At 49.7% G+C, this 18,473-nt stretch overlaps 2 protein-coding genes across 3 annotated transcripts in view; both read left to right on the top strand.

The window, feature by feature from the left end:
- Positions 1-827: 827 nt before the first annotated feature.
- Positions 828-8,713, top strand: mrps26 (mitochondrial ribosomal protein S26). Its single transcript, XM_055630817.1, has 4 exons — positions 828-1,732; positions 4,802-4,948; positions 6,119-6,242; positions 8,535-8,713. Exons 1-4 carry the CDS (start codon positions 1,530-1,532, stop codon positions 8,664-8,666), a joined length of 606 nt encoding a protein of 201 aa, XP_055486792.1. The 5' UTR covers positions 828-1,529; the 3' UTR covers positions 8,667-8,713.
- A 5,280-nt stretch (positions 8,714-13,993) lies between these two features.
- aup1 (AUP1 lipid droplet regulating VLDL assembly factor) overlaps positions 13,994-18,473 on the top strand; it is a 63,655-nt gene continuing 59,175 nt past the window's right edge. For both annotated transcript variants that reach the window (XM_055630819.1, XM_055630818.1), the window contains exon 1: positions 13,994-14,179. In XM_055630819.1, coding sequence (XP_055486794.1) covers positions 14,136-14,179 — 44 coding nt within the window. In that variant the 5' untranslated portion in view covers positions 13,994-14,135. The remainder of the gene's footprint in view (positions 14,180-18,473) is intronic.

Raw genomic sequence — 18,473 nt, 5'->3', positions numbered from 1 at the left:
GAATTTCATTGTTCTTCTGGGACACATAACAATAAGACACTCTTGACTCTTGAAGGGGCTGTGTTTCTATACTGTAAAGGGCCTGTCCCACTTTCACGAGTAATTCACGAATTCTCCCGAGTTTTCCCCTTGATTCAAACTCGCAGAATGTTCTTAACAAGCCCGTAGGAGTTCGTAGATATATCGTAGCGGCTCGTTATGCCAGCCGCAGGTACTCGTGGCATCAGGTGGGTCGGGATGTTTTTTTCCAGCCCGATAAAAAGAATGTCCACGAGTAAAAAAAAAATGGTCGGGATGAAAGAAATTGCAACTTTTTACTCGTAAGGAGGGCATCGAAATAGGCGTGGGAATTGGTAGACATACTCGCAGGAGTTCGTGAACATAGTCGTAGAAGGATGTAGGAGTTTATAGATTACCATGGTCTTGGTTTTTTATTTAGGTCCTTTAAACTCGGCAGAGGTTTTGAATTTATAGACAATAGACAATAGGTGCAGGAGTAGGCCATTTGGCCCTTCGAGCCAGCACCACCATTCAATGTGATCACGGCTGATCATCCCCAATCAGTACCCCGTTCCTGCCTCCTCCCCATATCCCCTGACTCCGCTATTTTTAAGAGCCCTATCCAGCTCTCTCTTGAGAGCATCCAGAGAACCTGCCTCCACCGCCCTCTGAGGCAGAGAATTCCAGTCATCACTTAAGTCGTGAACGTGGGACAGGCCCTTAAGACTATGACTATTAATACAAGCACCTTTAAATTAAAAAAAACTCGCCAGAGCCAATATAAAAGCGGGTTTTTAATAATGCAAAATCTTAAAATACAGCTGCTCAGCCTTTTTAAGCGTTTCAAGTGGTTTGCAGATGTTGGGGGAAGGCTAGTTCTGGGGTTATTTTTTTTCCCTTTTGGATATGCATTGAGACCTTTAACCTTGAGTGGATACAGCCGGTGTTTATGGTCTGGTGTGTGTCTTTACGGTTAATGGCAATGGTTCCTCCAGCATTTCTTGCTTTCTGCTTGTTTGATACAGGCGCCTGCTGAATGCAAGTCTTCAACATTAAACTAAAGAAAAACTCGCCAGAGCGAAAATAAAACTGGATTTTTAAAAATGCAAAAGCTTAAATGCAGCTGTCCGCTCTTTTTAAGCGTTTCGGGCCGTTTGTAAAAGATTGGGAGAGGTTGGTGTGTTCATGGTTATGGAATGGTCACTCCAGCATGTTGCTTGCTACTTTGATACAGGCGCATGCGAAACGCAAGTCGTTAACTGGTTAAAAAAAACCCGGCAGAACCGAAATAAAATTGGATTTAAAAAAAATGCAAAACGTTAAATGCAGCCGCCCGGTATTTTTAAGCGCTTCAGGCAGATTGTACGGTTTGATGGGGGTTATTTTTGGGGTTGATTTTGATTTTGATTAGTGCATTGCAACATGCATTGAGACCTTTAACCTTGAGTGGATACAGCGGGTGTTTCCGTTCATGGCGGCGCCCATGTGAGATCTCTCCCCCTGCATCTAACCTCTCTCCCCCCCCCGGTATGTGGGCTCGCTGTTGCCGCCGGCTACTGCCCGCTGCGCTGCCCGCCCGCCTGGTTCCGTGTCGCGGCCGCAAGTGCCGCACCGACCCGCCGGCCCGCTCCAAGGCGGAGCGACTGCGAGTGCCCACGCCCGTCGACCCGGCCGAGCTGCTGGTGGTGCAGGATCGCTACAGGCAATACGTTGCTGTGGTCGCTGCACTGCGGTGAGAGCAGGCCACCACCGTCACCCCCATCTCCCCTCCCTGTCCTCCAGCTCCCCCTCCCTGTCCTCCAACTCCCCCCTCCCCTGTCCTCCAGCTCCCCCCACCTTCCACCCTTCCCCCACCCCCCCCTGACCCGTCACTCCCACCTCCCCTCTCCCCCCCCTCCCCGCCACCCCACTCATCTCCCTGTCTCCCCCCCTCCCCTCTCCCTCTCCCCCCCCACCTCCCTCTCCCTGTCCCCCCCACCTCCCCCTCTCCCTCCCCCCCCCCCCCCCACCTCCCCTCTTCCCCTCCCCCCCCCCCCCCCACCTCCCCTCTCCCTGTCCCCCCCACCTCCCCTCTCCCCGTCCCCCCACCTCCCCCTCTCCCCTCACCCCCCCCCCCCCACCTCCCCCCCTCTCCCCGTCCCCCCCCACCCTCCCCCCTCTCCCTGTCCCCCCCACCTCCCCCCTCTCCCTGTCCTCCCCCCCCCCCCTCCCCCCTCTCCCTGTCCCCCCCACCTCCCCTCTCCCTGTTCCCCCCCCCACCTCCCCTCTCCCTGTCCCCCCCCACCTCCCCTCTCCCTGTCCCACCACCTCCCCCCCCCTCCCTGTCCCCCCACCCACCTCCCCTCTCTGTCCCCCCCTGCTCCCTCCCCGTCTCTCCCTCACCCCTTTCGCCACCCCCCCCACTCCTCTCCCCCTCCCCCCCCCCTCCTCTCCCCACCCCCCCACCCTCCGCGTCTCCCGCCCCTCTCCCCGTCCCCCTCTCCCTGCTACAAAATTGTCCCCAACCCCTGTCCCTAATACAGATGTCCCACTGACCCTGCTCAGATACGATCCTGGCCCACCTACCTACCCTGCTACAGATGTACCCCGACCCTACCCCCTGTTACAGATGTTCCCCATGTTTCTGTAGTGGGGAGAGAGGTCAGGGAACATCTGCAATTGAGAAGGGTCAGGGCAACATCTGTAATGGAGACGGTCACGGCAACATCTGTAACAGGAGAGGGGGATCTGGGGAACATCTGTAATGGAGAGGACAGGACAGAGGAACATCTGTAACGGGGGGTCAGGGAAACATCTGCAACAGGAGAGGGGTCGGGGGAACATCTGTAATGGAGAGGGGGGTGAGGGGCACATCTGTAATGGAGAGAGGTGTCAAGGGAACATCTAATGGAAAGAGGGGTCGGGAACATCTGTAACAGGAGAGGGGTCCAGGAACATCTAATGGAGAGAGGGGTCAGGGTAACATCTGTAACAGGAGAGGGGTCAGGGGAACATCTGTAAGGGAGAGGGGTCAGGGGAACAGGATCATAGGTACATTTGTAGTAAGGGCAGGGGGGTTGGGTACATCTAATAGGGAGAGAGATCTGGGGCACATCTGTAGTAGGGAAAAGAGTCGGAACACATCTGTAATGGGAGGAAGGGTTGGGGCACATCTGTAACGTGTTGGGGGTACATCTGTAATATTCAGAAGGTCGGTCACGGGGTTAGGGAGAAGGATCCTGGGAGGGATGTGGTGCATCTGTAGTAGGTAGTTAGGTCTGGGTCTTAAAAATAGCAGAGTCAGGGGATATGGGGAGAAGGCAGGAACGGGGGGTACTAATTGTGGATGATCAGCCATGATCACATTGAATGGCGGTGCTGGCTCGAAGGGCCCAATGGACTACTCCTGCACCTATTGTCTAAACTAAACTTCCAAGCTTTTCACCGCAAGAATAGTGAAAGGCTTGGACAGAGTGGATGTGGAGAGGATGTTTCCACTAGCGGGAGAGTCTAGGAACCGAGGTCACAACCTCAGAATTAAAGGATGTTCGTTCAGGAAGGAGATGAGGAGGAATTTCTTCAGTCAGAGGGTGGTGAATCTGTGTAATTCTTTGCCACAGAAGGCTGTGGAGGCCAAGTCAGTGGATATTTTTTAAGGCAAGAGATATATGGATTCTTGATTAGTACAGGTATCAAGGGTTATGGGGAGAAGGCAGGAGAATGGGGTTAGCAGGGAAAGATAGATCAGCCATGATCGAATGGCTTCGACTTGATGGCGTAGTTATGTACTGGAAGGAACTGCAGATGCTGGTTTAAATCGAAGGTAGACACAAAATGCTGGAGTAACTCAGTGGGACAGGCAGCATCTCTGGAGAGAAGGAAGGGGTGTAGTTTCAGGTCGAGACCCTTCTTCCAAAGAAGTGAAACTCCAGCTTTTTGTGTCTATCTTTGGTGTAAACCTAAGAACATAAGTACCTCTTGTTGATGAGTCGACTGTAATTGTGTATTGTTTTTCCACTGACTGGTTAGTGCGCAAAATATTTTTGACTGTACCTCAGTATACGTGACAATAAACTAAACTCATGAACTCCCATCAATAGACAATAGGTGCAGGAGTAGGCCATTCAGCCCTTCGAGCCAGCACCGCCATTCACTGGGATCATGGCTGATCATCCCCAATCAGTACCCGTTCCTGCCTTCTCCCCATATCCCCCGACTCTGCTATCTTTAAGAGCTCTTTTTAACTCTTCTCTTGAAAGCATCCAGAGAACCTGCCTCCACCGCCCTCTGAGGCAAAGAATTCCACAGACTCACAACTCAACAACGTACCTCGGTGACTGCCAATCACCACCCCCCCACCCGGACACTTATTATTATTTATTCAAATTGTTTGCTATGTCGCTCTTCAAGGGAGATGCTAAATGCATTTCGTTGTCTCTGTACTGTACACTGACAATGACAATTAAAATTGAATCTGATCTGAATCTGAACTCTCTGTGAGAAAAAGTGTTTCCCCTCGTCTCCATTCTAAATGGCTTACCCCTTATTCTTAAACTGTGGCCCCTGGTTCTGGACCCCCCCAACATCGGGAACATGTTTCCTGCCTCTAGCATGTCCAATCCCTTAATTATCTTATATATTACATATTTCAATAAGATACCCTCTTATCCTTCTAAACTCCAGAATGTACAAGCCCAGCCGCTCCATTGTATCAACATATGCTTGTCCCTCCATCCCGGGAATTAACCTGGTGAGCCTACGCCGCACTCCGTCCCTGGAGTTGCTGCTTGACATGCCGTTGCTTTTCCCTCTCATTACGCAGGGGTGAGTTCAAGGAGGCCTTGTTGCGGAAGCGTTATGAAGAGGAGGTGGGCTCGCTGGCGGAGGAGCGTGCCAGGACAGAGGCCGAGGAGCATCGGAGGCTGATGGAGTTCAACCAGCAGGAGAACCAGCGGCTGCAGGGGCTGCGGTGAGTCAGCAGCGACCCCTCTACCATAGCGATATGATATGATATACGATACGATTAATAAGTGTCGTCACTAAGTGTTCGGCACGGACTTGTAGGGCCGAGATGGCCTGTTGCCGTGCTGTAATTGTTATATGGTTATATTATGTTTAAGAAAGAACTGCAGATGCTGGAAAAATCGAAGGTGGACAAAAATGCTGGAGAAACTCAGCGGGTGAGGCAGCATCTGTGGAGCGATGGAATAGGCGACGTTTCGGGTCGAGACCTTCCTTCAGACTGGAGAAGGGTCTCATAGAAACATAGAACCGAAACATCTCGACCCGAAACATCACCTATTTCCTTCGCTCCATGGATGCTGCCTCACCCGCTGAGTTTCTCCAGCATTTTCGTCTACCTACGATGCGATTATGATACGATATGATATTACAAAATGATGAGAGGAATAGATCGGGTAGATGCACAGAGTCTCTCGCCCAGAGTAGGGGAATCGAGGACCAGAGGACATAGGTTTAAGGTGAAGGGGAAAAGATTTAATAGGAATCTGAGGGGTGACTTTTTTCACACAGAGGGTGGTGGGTGTATGGAACAAGCTGCCAGAATAGATAGTTGTGGCTGGGGCTATCCCATTGTTTAAGAAACAGTCAGACAGGTACATGGATCGGGACATGTTTGTAGGGATATGGACCAAGCGCAGGCAAGTGGGACTAGTGTAGGTTGGCCGGTGTGGGCAAGTTGGAGCCGAAGGGCCTGTTTCCACATTGTATCACTCTATCTACGATATGGTACGATCTGATACAATATGATATGAAAATGACACAATATATGATTTAATATAAAATGAAACAATATGATACAGTATAAGATATGATACAATATCATAAATGTTACGATATACTCAGTGGGCCGAACGGTCGAGAAGGGTCTGAAGAAGGGTCTCGACCCGAAACGTCACCCATTCCTTCCCTCCAGAGATGCTGCCTGTCCCGCTGAGTTACTCCAGCATTTATGTGTCTTATCTTCCATTGGGTTGTAAGCTGTGTCCACTGCGGACGGCTCGATTGTAATCACGTATTGTCTTTCCGCTGGCCGGTTAGCACGCAACAGAAGCTTTTCACTGTCACCTCGGTTTTTTTTCAAGCTGGTGATTTTTAAGTTTCTTTGTGTTTTTAACAGGGATGATCGGCTCCGGCAGGAGGCTGAGGTGGAGGCGGAGCGGAGGCTCCAGGCCGCTGCTAGCAGGGAAAATAAACGGGCCGAATTCCTCAGCGAGAAGGAGAGGGAGGTTCTCCAACTGCAGGTGGGCACTGCGCTCGGTAACATGGCCCTTTGTTTCAGGAAATAGACAATGGGTGCAGGAGTAGGCCATTTGCCTCGTCGAGCCAGCACCGACCGCCATTCAATGTGATCATGGCTGATCATCCCCAATCAGTACCCCGTTCCTGCCTTCTCCCCATATCCCCTGACTCCGCTATCTTTAAGAGCCCTATCTAGGTCTCTCTTGAAAGCATCCAGAGAACCTGCCTCCACCGCCCTCTGAGGCAGAGAATTCCACAGACTCACCACTCTCTGTGAGAAAAAGTGTTCCCTCATCTCCGTTCTAAATGGCTTACCCTTTATTCTTAAACTGTGTGGCCCCTGGTTCTGGACTCCCCCAACATCGGGAACATGTTTCCTGCCTCTAGTGTGTCCAAATCCTTAACAATCTTAAGGTTGTGTGGGTTTCCTCCCACACCTCAAAGACCAACAGGTTTGTAGGTTAATTGAAGGTTACACAAAAAAGCTGGAGAAACTCAGCGGGTGCAGCAGCATCTATGGAGCGAAGGAAATAGACAACGTTTCTGGCCGAAACCCTTCTTCAGACTGATCGGGGGCGGGGGTGGGCGGGGACAAGAAAGGAAAAGGAGGAGGAGCCCGAAGGCCGGGGGATGGGAGGAGACAGCAGGGGGACTGAGGAAGGGGAGGAGACAGCAAGGACTAACAAAATTGGGAGAATTCGATGTTCATGCCCCCAGGATGCAGACTCCCCAAACGGAATATGAGGTGCTGAATTGACTTTGGTTAAAATTGTATATTGTCCCCAGTGTGTGCAGGGTAGTGCTAGATCGGTGGGCCGATTGACCTGTTTCCATGCTGTATCTCCAAAGATGAAAGACTAAAGTGTAGGAAAAAATTGTAAGACACAAAATGGTGGAGTAACTCAGCGGGACAGGCAGCTTCTCTGGAGAGAAGGAATGGGTGATGTTTCGGGTCGAGACCCTTCTTCGGTCTGAACGTCACCCGTTCCTTCTCTCCAGAGATGCTGCCTGACCCACTGAGTTACTCCAGCATTTTGTGTCTGTCTTCAGTGTAAACCAGCACCTGCAGTTCCTTCCTGCACTTTTTGTGGGCAATGACAACATTTTCTTGTCCACAGTGACACCTGTCTGTCATTTTGAGAAGTGCATCGGGGCAGGGCAGTGCTGGTTCAGTGGTGCTTTACTGCCATATGCTGAGCCATTCGGCCCATCAAATCTACTGCGCCATTCAATCATGGCTGATCTATCTCTCCCTCCTAACCCCATTCTCCTGCCTTCTCCCAATAACCCCTGACACCCGTACTAATCAAGAATCTATCTATCTCTGCCTTAAAAATATCCATTGACTTGCGGCCTCCACAGCCGTCTGTGGCAAATAATTCCACAGATTCACCACCCTCTGACTAAAGGAATTTCCTTCCTAACAGTACGTCCTTTAATTCTGAAGTTGTGACCTCTAGTCCTAAACTCTCCCACTAGTGGAAACATCCTCGCCACATCCACTCTGTCCAAGCCGTCGCTAGTTAATGAGAGGACAGTTCAGTTGCCTGATAACAGCTGTCCCTGAATCTGGAGGTGTGCGTTTTCACACTTCTGCACTTCTTGCCTGATGCGAGAGGGGAGAAGATCAGTTTTAGTTTATAGTCACGTGTAGCGAGGTGAAAAGCTTTTGTTGCGTGCTATCCAGTCAGCGGAAAGACTATACATGATTACAATCGAGCCGTCCACAGTGTATGGATACATGATAAAGGAATAACATTTAGTGCAAGATAAAGTCCGATCATAGATAGGCAGTGAGCCTCCAATGAGGTAGATAGTAGTTCAGTATCGCTCTCTGGTTGTGGTAGGATGGTTCAGTTGCCTAATAACAGCTGGGAAGAAACTGTCCCTGAATCTGGAAGTGTGCGTCTTCACACTTCTGTACCTTTGCCTGAAACATAGAAAATAGGTGCAGGAGGAGGCCCTTCGAGCCAGCACCACCATTCATTGTGATCATGGCTGATCGTCCCCTATCAATAACCCGTGCCTGCCTTCTACCCATATCCCTTGATTCTACTAGCCCCTAGAGCTCTATCTAACTCTCTCTTAAATCCATCCAGTGATTTGGCCTCCACTGCCATCTGGGGCAGGGAATTCCACGAATTAACAACTCTCTGGGTGAAAAAGTTTTTTATTCTCACCTCAGTCTCCCTGATGGGAGAGGGGTGAAGAGGGAGTGGCCGGGGTGCGACTGGTCCTTGATGGAGTCGATGGGAGGGAGGTTGGTTTGTTTGACGGTCTCTTTCAATTCACAGGAGGAAGTGAAGAGCTTCATCACACTGGAGAACCTGGAGCAGCGAATCGAGGAGGCTCTGGACAGTCCGCAGAGTTATAACTTTGCCCTGGACAAGGAGGGCAGAGTGGCAAAACAAACCGTGCAGCAGTAGGGCCGACCCGTTTCTGACCCCCTGGATTGCTTGGAACCGAGAGGGAGGAGCGGAGGTGGGGGGGAGAGGAGGGGGGGGGGAATGGAGGGGGCGAGTAGATGGGAGTGGAAGGGGAGAGGAGGAGCAGAGGGGAGTGAGGGGGGGGGGGGGTGAGAGGTTGGCTCGTTGGTGCAGCGGTACAGTTGCTGCCTCACAGCGCCAGGGACCCGGGTTCGATCCTGACTACGGGGTGATGCCTGTACGGAGTTTTACGTTCTACCTGCGTGGGTTTTCTTCGCATGCTCCGGTTTCCTCCCGCACTCCAGACGTACAGGTTTATCAGTGAATTGTCTTGGTTAAAAACCATAAAATAAATTTATATTTGTGTGTGTCGTATAGTGTTAGAGTGCGGTGATCTCTGGTCAATGTGGACTCTGTGGGCCGAAGGGCCTGTTTCCGTGCTGTAAACTAAACCAACGACCAGCCGAGCTGTAAAGCAGGGGTCGGCAACCTACGGCCCCCGGGCCGAATGCGGCCCCTAACCCGAAATCATCCGGTGCGCCGCTGAACGCCAAGCTCCAGCCGAGCTCTGGCTGCAACGCATCCTGCGCAAAGCTGCTGGCACGGCCGATCACCTTCTGTGAACACGTGATTTGACGCCTGCCATCCGGGACGGGATCCATGTGTACATGTGATAGATGTGGCCCGCCATCCGCTCACAGACATGCGTCCCGGCCCCTATTCAGAACAAGGTTGCCCACCCCTGCTGTAAACTAACGATTCCCTTTTGAAATGAGGTCAATAGATTTCGGTACCAACATCAACCAGGTGTCCATTCTCTGTACTGCACAATGTAACACAGGCTGAGACACACTGTGGTAATAAATAAACTTTTTTAATATGCATTGAGCTACATTCTATCAATAAAGACACTACAGACAAATGCCTAGGTTGCTTCATCGCATTAAATAGACTTCAATAATCACAGGTTGACAAAAGTGCTGGAGAAACTCAGCGGGTGAGGCAGCATCTATGGAGCGAAGGAATAGGTGACGTTTCGGGTCGAGACCCTTCTTCAGATCGTATTCAATAATCACATAATCACAATGTATCAAAAGAGGAACTATAATGGTATCCTGAAGCTGTATTGTATCAATAAATATATCTGTGATATTTTTTATATACAGCATGTTGGAGCGGTGTAGGAAAGAGCTGCTGATGCTGGTTTAAATCGAAGGTAGACATACAATGCTGGAGTAACTCAGCGGGTGAGGCAGCATCCCTGGAGAGAAGGAATAGGCAACGTTTCGGGTCGAGACATTTGAAGAAGGCTCTCGACCCGAAACGTCGCCTATTCCTTCGCTCCATAGATGCTGCCTCACCTGCTGAGTTTCTCCAGATTTTTTGTCTACCTTTGGGTGTCCTTGTATATTCAGTCGTTGAAAGACAGCATGCAGGTACAGCAGGCAGTGAAGAAAGCCAATGGCATTGTTGGCCTTCATAGCAAGAGGATTTGAGTTTTGGGAGCAATGAGGTCCTACTGCAGTTGTACAGGGCCCTGGTGAAACCTCACCTGCAGTATTGTGTGTAGTTTTGGTCTCCTCGTTTGAGGAAGGACATTCTTGCTATTGAGGGAGTGCAGTGTTAGGTTAATTCCCGGGATTGCGGGACTGACATACGATGAAAGAATGTATCGACTGGGCTTATATTCACTGGAATTTAGAAGGATGAGAGGATATCTTATAGAAACATATAACATTATTAAGGTACACAAAATTGCTGGAGAAACTCAGCGGGTGCAGCAGCATCTATGGAGCGAAGAAAATAGGCGACGTTTCGGGCCGAAACCCTTCTTCAGATTGATTCTTTAACATTATTAAGGGATTGAACAGGCTAGAAGCAGGAAAAATGTTCCCAATGTTGGGGGAGTTCAGAACCAGGGGTCGCAGTTTAAAAATAAGGGGTAGGACATTTTGTATTGTATTGTAATTAATCTAATAGCAAGTATATAAAAACATACAAGGAATTTGATTTGCCACTGAATCTGGAGTAAAGATGGCTAATGCAATGCTAGCATTTATTTCAAGAGGACTAGAATACAAAATCAGGGATGTGAAGTTGAGGCTTTAGAAGGCACTGGTCAGACCACATTTGGAGTGTTACACTAGACAATAGATGCAGGGCAGGTCATTCGGCCTTTCGAGCCAGCCCGCCATTCACTGTGATCATGGCTGATTGCGAGTCATTTTGGGCCAGAGAAGGATCGCAAGAATCATTGAATTTACATAAGATGAGCATTTGACGACACTGGGCCTCGCTGGAGTTTAGAAGGATGAGTGGTAACCTCAGTGAAATTTACCGAATATAGCCAATAATAACAGAGTCAGGGGATATGATTGGAGATGATCAGCCATGATCACATTGAATGGCGGTGCTGGCTCGAATGGCCTACTCCTGCACCTATTGTCTATTGAATAGCGAAAGGCCTGGATAGAGTGGATGTGGAGAGGATGTTTCCACTGGTGGGATAGTCTAGGACCAGAGGTCGTACAGACAAAGCCCGTAGTCGGGATCTCTGGCGCTGCATTTTGCTGTAAGGCAACAACAGTACTACTGTGCCACTGTCACTGGCCACTGTGGCAAAACATTTGAGAGTGGTGAATCTCTGGAATTCTCTGCCACAGAAGGTAGTTGAGGCCAAAGATCCTATAGCATGAATGAATTTATTCACATTATATTAAATTAATTAAAGTCCATACAGATAGATTTTCATAAATTCAGACTTTAGTCTTACCTTTCAGTTAGAGTTGATTCATGGGGGCCTTCTTTGTGTTCCAGCACATCAGCAGCGACTTTGAAGTAGCAATGTTACAAAATTTTGAGATTTTAAAAATCAAGTCTGCAATTTATCCCATCAGATAAAGCATAACAATAAGTTTAATTTGACACCAAATTCACTTTCATATCTCAAGTATTAAAAAAGTTATGGCCATTTTCATACTCGGAAATTAGCATCTTGTTCCCTATTGATTTTCAATGGACATTACAAAAAAGCTGTGATCTTGGATAATCAAAGGCCCATTTCTTAAGGAAAGATTAACATTTTTAAATAGCCTAAGTGTCCAAAGATTATTCACAAATAATTCACAATATAACATGATTTTTATATCTAATTTACATTAATTTATAGGCCAAATGGAAGGAATTTAGTGTTCAATTGCTGTAAATAAATGCCCATTTAAATCGGCTTTCTAGTGGGTTCATGTGGAACACGCAGGTTTAGAACGTTGACAGCGCGCTGGATTAGTGCCCTCAAATGCCGAGAAAAATACTTCGGGATATAAAAAGCCCAAAATGAACTACTCGCTATAGATAACTTGATATATAGGGTTATATATATGCCCCATTTAATGTAAAAATAAGGTACATACCTTTAATTGTTTGCTTTAGAAAACCCTGGGGCTGCGAGATGTTGCGGAATCAGAGAGTAATTTTAAACTATTATAACTATATTATCGAGGCCTATAAAACTAATAATACCTTTTGCGACCGGGTCTTGCAGCGATTTTTCGTTAATGATTTACTAGGCTGAACATCTGCGATTAGTACAGCCTAGTAAAAATCGCGTTTTAAACCCGCCCCCTCCAAACAGCGCCAAGATCGCGGACCTGGCTGTGGGCAGATTCCCAATGGCGATTCAGGTAGGTTTTGTAACATACCTATTTGAAGGCTTTCTTGCACTTTAATCCACTTCGCAGCACTTTCTTCGGCCTTTTTAATGCTTTTTCCACTAAATACGATTAACCTGCTGCAAGTTTCCACCACATTTATTCCACAGAACAACAAATCGGAATCTCCAGTAAAACAGGCATCTGTGATGCTCCCTCAGCCATGTTGTGTGCTAGCCTGAAACAAAGCGCGTGATTGGCCAACTGGCAGACAACTCAATGGTAAATGTGCTTTGATTGGACTAAAACATTCCTGACATTTTTCCGGTTTTTCTCTAATTTAATAAAAAAATGTGCAAGTCTTCTTCATATCGAGTTTCAGGGATGATTTATATATATTTTTTTACACAATATGTGAAAAATTCATGTAGTTTGGTGACTTGGGTCACGAAATCCTATTTCTAGACACATTTTTGATGCTCGGCCCACAGCCTAATATATTTAAGAGGGAGTTAGATGTGGCCCTTGTGGCTAAGGGGATCAGGGGATATGGAGAGAAGGCAGGTACATGATACTGAGTTGGATGATCAGCCATGATCATATTAAATGGTGGTGCAGGCTCGAAGGGCCGAATGGCCTACTCCTGCACCTATTGTCTATGTCTCTATGATTTCAGAACTTCATCTGATACACGAGTGAATGAGTGAATGCTGCTGCACCCGCTGAGTTTCTCCAGCTTTTCTGTGTAACCTACGATTCTCCAGCATCTGCAGTTCCCTCTTTCGCTCCATAGATGCTGCTGCACCCGCTGAGTTTCTCCAGCTTTTCTGTGAACCTCTACTCCATTGTGGGCATTGGACTTTGTCTATGGAACTTGCACTACAGTCAAGTCAAGTTTATTTGTCACATACACATAAGAGATGTGCAGTGCTGAGAACTATATTTTGCACTCTCTGTGTGGATCTGGGTGTAGTATAATACACTGAGAAGCTTTAGGTGGAGCATCACACCACTGCCATCATCTGCCCCCTATTGTACTTGAGTTTGAGCTACCCCATTCATGCAAGCTGGAGAAGCGCGCATGCGTACTCCCTCGGTCGGCCAGCCAGCGGGGGGGGGGGGGGTGCGCATGCGTGGCCGCACAGCATGCCGGGAGTTGTGGTCCATTTACGCCTCCCAACCGCTAGGGTGCGAGGAGTTGGCAAAGAGAGTGGGACTACAACTCCCGGCAGGCTGAGCGCGGCGCCCGTACGGCGGGAAGTAGTGCGCAGGCGTCGCCGCCCAGCATGCAGGGAGTTGTAGTTGTAGTTGAGCTGCAACCAATGGGGAGCGAACACTGGGGGACTACAGGTCCCGGCAGGCCGAGCGCGGCGCCTGCGCACTGGCGGCGTAATGCCGTTGTGGCCCGGGGAGGGGGGAGAGAATAACATGGCGGCGGGGAGAGTGAGAGGGAACTGCGGGCTGTGAGGGGGGGGGGCGGAGCGGAGCGAGACGGACACAGACACAGACACAGACACAGACACAGACACGTCTGTGAGGCGGGCGCGGGGTGTGGGCAGGCAGGAAGGAAGGAAGTAGCTGCAGCTGCTGCTGTAGTAGTGGTGAGGTGAGGCGGCGGCGGCGGCCTGTGGGTGCGGGCCCGGGCCCAGCGTGGGGGGAGAGTGGAGTTTGAGGAGCCGCTGCCTGGGGGTCGGGTAGAGAGGGGAGGGGAGAATAGAGAGCGGCCTGTGAGCGCGGGGGGTGGGAGTGAGGGTGAGCCGCCCGTCGCCGTCACCGTCGCCGTCACTGTCGCTGTGACCGGGGAGCGGGGCCGGGCCGGGCCATGGAGGCGGCGTCGCGGGTGGAGAATCTCTTCGACTTCAGAAGGTGAGTGTGTCCGGGGGGAGAAGAGAGGAGAGTCGGTCTCAGTCAGTCTAGCCCACCACACCACACCACAGCACAGAGGGGAGGGAGTTGTACAGTTTGATGGCCACAGGGAAGAAGGTGGGTGTCGGGGACACACACACACACACACACAAGAGGTTGGGAGGCGGGTTGGGAGGCGGGCTGATCGAATGGCGGAGTGCTCAATGGGGAATAGGTGCAGGAGGAGGCCATTCGAGCCCTGACTCGATGGGCCGAACGGTCTAATTCTACTCCTATACCTTGTGACTGGCCCTGGGGAGGTGAGAAGGGGGGGGGGGAGTGAGAGAGGAGGTGGGGGAGGGGGTGTGTGAAACGAGGAGGGGGGAGGTGAGTGTGTGGTTGAGAGGAGGATGAAAGGAAGAGGAGGAGGATGAGAGGAGGGGAGGAGAGTGAGGGGTTGAGGGGAGTCGGGGTGAGAGGAAGAGGACGGGGGGAAACATAGAAATTTAGAAACATAGAAATTAGGTGCAGGAGTAGGCCATTCGGCCCTTCGAGCCTGCACCGCCATTCAATATGATCATGGCTGATCATCCAACTCAGTATCCCGTACCTGCCTTCTCTCCATATCCCCTGATCCCTTGCCACAAGGGGCTTGAAGTTGAGTGAGGAGGGGGAAGGTGAGTGAGGAGGTGAGGAAAGGGTGGTGACTGAAATGGGAAGGCGAGGGGTGGTAGGGAGAGAGGTGAGGGGGGAGATGGGCATGGAAAGGGGTAGTGTGATGAGAGCCGATGGCAGTGGTGGAAGTAGGGAAGTGAGGGTTGGGGGGAGGAGGGGAAAGATAGGAAGGACAGGGATGGAAGGGGGTTGATGGGAGAGAGACAATCCTGTGGTGGAAGGGAGATGGAGGGGGTTAGATTGGCCCAGGAAGGGAGTGAGGATGCGGGGAATGGAGGGATGAGGGTGCGGGCAGACGGTGCAGAGTGGAGGGTCGGAGTAGTTGATTGTCGCATGAAACTGGCAGTTGAAGTTTCCAGCAAAGCAAATGAGAAATAAATCATCAATTGAGGGTGGGGAGAGGACAGGGAGAGGGGGAATGTGTCGGAGGTTATGGGGAGAAGACAGGAGAATGGGGTTAGGAGGGAGAGATAGATCTGCCATGATTGTATGACTTGATGGGCCGAATGGAATAATTCAGCTCCAATTCCTTATGACCTTATGTACTGCTCCTATTTCTGTTCCTATTCTTTATGACCATAAGAGATACAGCGCAGAAACAGGCCTTCGGCCCACCAAGTCTGCGCTGACCAGCAATCCCCATGCACAAACACCATCCTACATGCACTGAGGACACTTTTGACCTTATGAGTGGGGTAGTAGGGAGGAGTTATAATTGTAAAATTATAAAAGGACTGGACAAGCTAGATGCAGGAAAAATGTTCCCAATGTTGGGCGAGTCCAGAACCAGGGGCCACAGTCTTAGAATAAAGGGGAGGTCATTTAAGACTGAGATGAGAAGGATCATTTTCACCCAGGGAGTTGTGAATTTATGGAATTCCCTGCCACAGAGGGCAGTGGAGGCCAAATCACTGGATGGATTTAAGAGAGAGTTAGATACTCTAGGGGCTGGTGGAGTGAAGGGATATGGGAAGAAGGCAGGCACGGGTTATTGATTGGGGACGATCTGCCATGATCGCAATGAATGGCGGTTCAAAGGGCCAAATGGCCTCCTGCATCTATTTTCTATGTTTCTATGAGTAGTGGTGGGAGAAGGGTTTTGGGTGTTGGGAAGGAGTGGGGATTTTGGGGATGGAAATTGGGAGGTTGTTGGGTGGCTGCTGGGATGGTGGAGCAGTGGTTAGCGGGTGGTCCCGGGGTAGAAACAAAATGGGTGGAGGGAGAGTGAGGCTTGATATCAAGGCAAAGACTAACGGTGGGGGTGGTGGGGAGTGATCTAATCTGGGGTGAGGTGAAATCAAGAGGAAGATTCTGGCCTCAAAAAGAGAGGCTGGGAATGACTAGATCAGAAAATGACTGGGGAAAAGCCAGTGCACAGATGCACAGCCTTCACCACCCTGGGGCAGGTGAATCAAAAACCAGAGGGAAATGATTTACTTGGTGGGAGGAGAAAGATTTACTCGGAACCTGAGGGGCAATTTTTTCCACACAGAGGGTGGTGAGAATGGGGTTGAGAAGGAAAGAGTGATCAGCCATGAGTAGACTTGATGCGGCAAATGGCCTAATTCTGCTCCGAGAACCTATGAACTTATGTTGGGTATATGGAATGAGCTTCCAGAGGAAGGAGTTGAAGCAGGTACTATAACAACTTTTAAAAGACACTTGGTCAGGTACATGAATATGAGAGTTGTTGGGGACATGCCAAAATGTCCTAAGCGTTCTAATGGCCCTGTCCAACGGTACGAGTTCATTCCAAGAGTTCTCCCGAGTTTGCCCTGATTCGAACTCGGAGATTTGCGGTAATGGCCACTCGTCGGTACTCGGGGCTCTCGTGGACATTTTTCAACATGTTGAAAAATCTTCACGAGTCTTCCCGTGCTTACCTGCTGTTAGCGAGTCTTCCCGAGTACCTGCCGTTGGCGTTACGAGCTGCTAAGAGACGTCCCCGAGCTCCGACATACCCGCCATGTTCATACTCTGCTTACCACGAGTTTGATTTTTGAAAGGGAGAGCTCTTGGAATGAACTTGTACCGTGGGACAGGGCTATAAGGAAGTTGATTCAAAATATGCTTGCCCATAGAAAACAGGGTTGCGGTGATTGCTCACTGGAAGTCTGTGCCCAGAGGTGTTCTACAAGGATTGGCGCTGTAGTTTTGATATATATTGGAAGAGAATGTAGGTGGGCTGGTCAGTAAGTTAGCAAGAAATGCTAAAATTGGATGAGTTGCGGATAGCAAGGATGGTTGTCAAACAGGGTTTAGACGAGTTGGAAATATTGGCAAAAAAAATGGCAGATTGATCTTGAGGGAAAGTCCAATGCTACTTAAAAATGTCAAAGTAAGTAGAGGATCACCTAATATAGCTAAGAGACAAAGTGCTGGAGTGATGGCCCTGTCCCACGGTACGAGTTCATTCCAAGAGCTCTCCCGTGTTTAAAACAAAATCAAACTCGTGGTAAGCACGGAGAATGAACGTAGCGGGTACGTCGGAGCTCGGGGACGTCTGTTAACGACTCGCAATGTAAGCGGCAGGTCAGGCAGCATCGCTGGAGCAAAGGAATAGGTGATGTTTCATGTCTGAACCCTTCAAGCGACTTCTAAGAGCTATTTGCTCACAGCGCCAGAGACCCGGGTTCTATCCTGATCTCGGGTGCTAGATGTGAGGAGTTTGCATGTTCTCCCTTTGACCACATGGCCTTTCTCCCACATCCCAAAGAAATGTAGGTTGCCAAAATGTGTTGGGAGTGGATGCGAAAGTGAGAAAACATAGAAGTGGTGTGAACAGGTTGCTGTGGGCTGAAGGGATCTTTCCCATGCCGTGGCTCTAAACTAAGAAGGGGTGGTGATGAAGACATGAGCCATGCTTGCTTCATTGGTCCCAGTAGGTATATAGGTCGGAAAGTCAAATGTAGGAAGGAACTGGTTTAAACTGAAGATAGATACAAAATGCTGGGGTGTTCAGATTGAAGAAATGTCTTGACCCAAAACGTCACCCATTCCTTCTCTTCAGAGATGCTGCCTGTCTCGCTGAGTTACTCCAGCATGTTGTGTCTATCTTCAGAAAGTCATAATGGCCACTGTATGAAACTTGGGTTAGGCCACAGTTGGAGCATTGTTGCAGTTCCGGTGGCTGGATTACAGGAATGGGCACGTGGAATTTGGAGAGGTAGTTTACCACAATCTGGCTTGGGATGGGGAGAGCTTTGAAGAGAGATTGGACAAACTTGGATTGTTTTGTCTGCACTGTCAAAGGCTGAGGAGCAACCTCATGGTCTTTACAGATCTATCAGAAACATAGATAAGGTAGGTAGTCCAAAATGTAGAAACAAGGAACTACAGATGCTCATCAGTTCATAAGTTATAGGAGCAGAATTGGGCCATTCAAGCCCATCGTGTCTACTCTGCCATTCAATCATGGCTGACCTATCTTTCGCTCTCACCACCATTCCTTTTCCCATAACCCCTGACACCAGTATTGATCAAGAATTACTTCCATGGGTGGTGGCGGTGGAAGCTCGTGTGGTTAGGGCGGCACAGTGACCCAGCGGTTGAGTTGCTGCCTGAGAGCTGAGTTTGATCCTGACTGCGGGTGCTGTCTGTACGGAGTTTTGGGGTTTTACCCAGAAACTCTGGTTTGCCC

This window comes from Leucoraja erinacea, unplaced genomic scaffold (genome assembly GCF_028641065.1).
Source record: "Leucoraja erinacea ecotype New England unplaced genomic scaffold, Leri_hhj_1 Leri_53S, whole genome shotgun sequence".
Lineage (NCBI taxonomy): Eukaryota > Metazoa > Chordata > Chondrichthyes > Rajiformes > Rajidae > Leucoraja > Leucoraja erinaceus.
This window is presented reverse-complemented; position numbering and strand designations above follow the sequence as displayed.

Coding starts and splice junctions, on each gene's coding strand:
- mrps26 (XM_055630817.1), top strand. CDS start 1,530: ATGTGGGCTCGCTGTTGCCGCCGGCTACTGCCCGCTGCGCTGCCCGCC. Junction 1,733..4,801: donor GCTGTGGTCGCTGCACTGCG/GTGAGAGCAGGC, acceptor CTCATTACGCAG/GGGTGAGTTCAAGGAGGCCT. Junction 4,949..6,118: donor CAGCGGCTGCAGGGGCTGCG/GTGAGTCAGCAG, acceptor TGTTTTTAACAG/GGATGATCGGCTCCGGCAGG.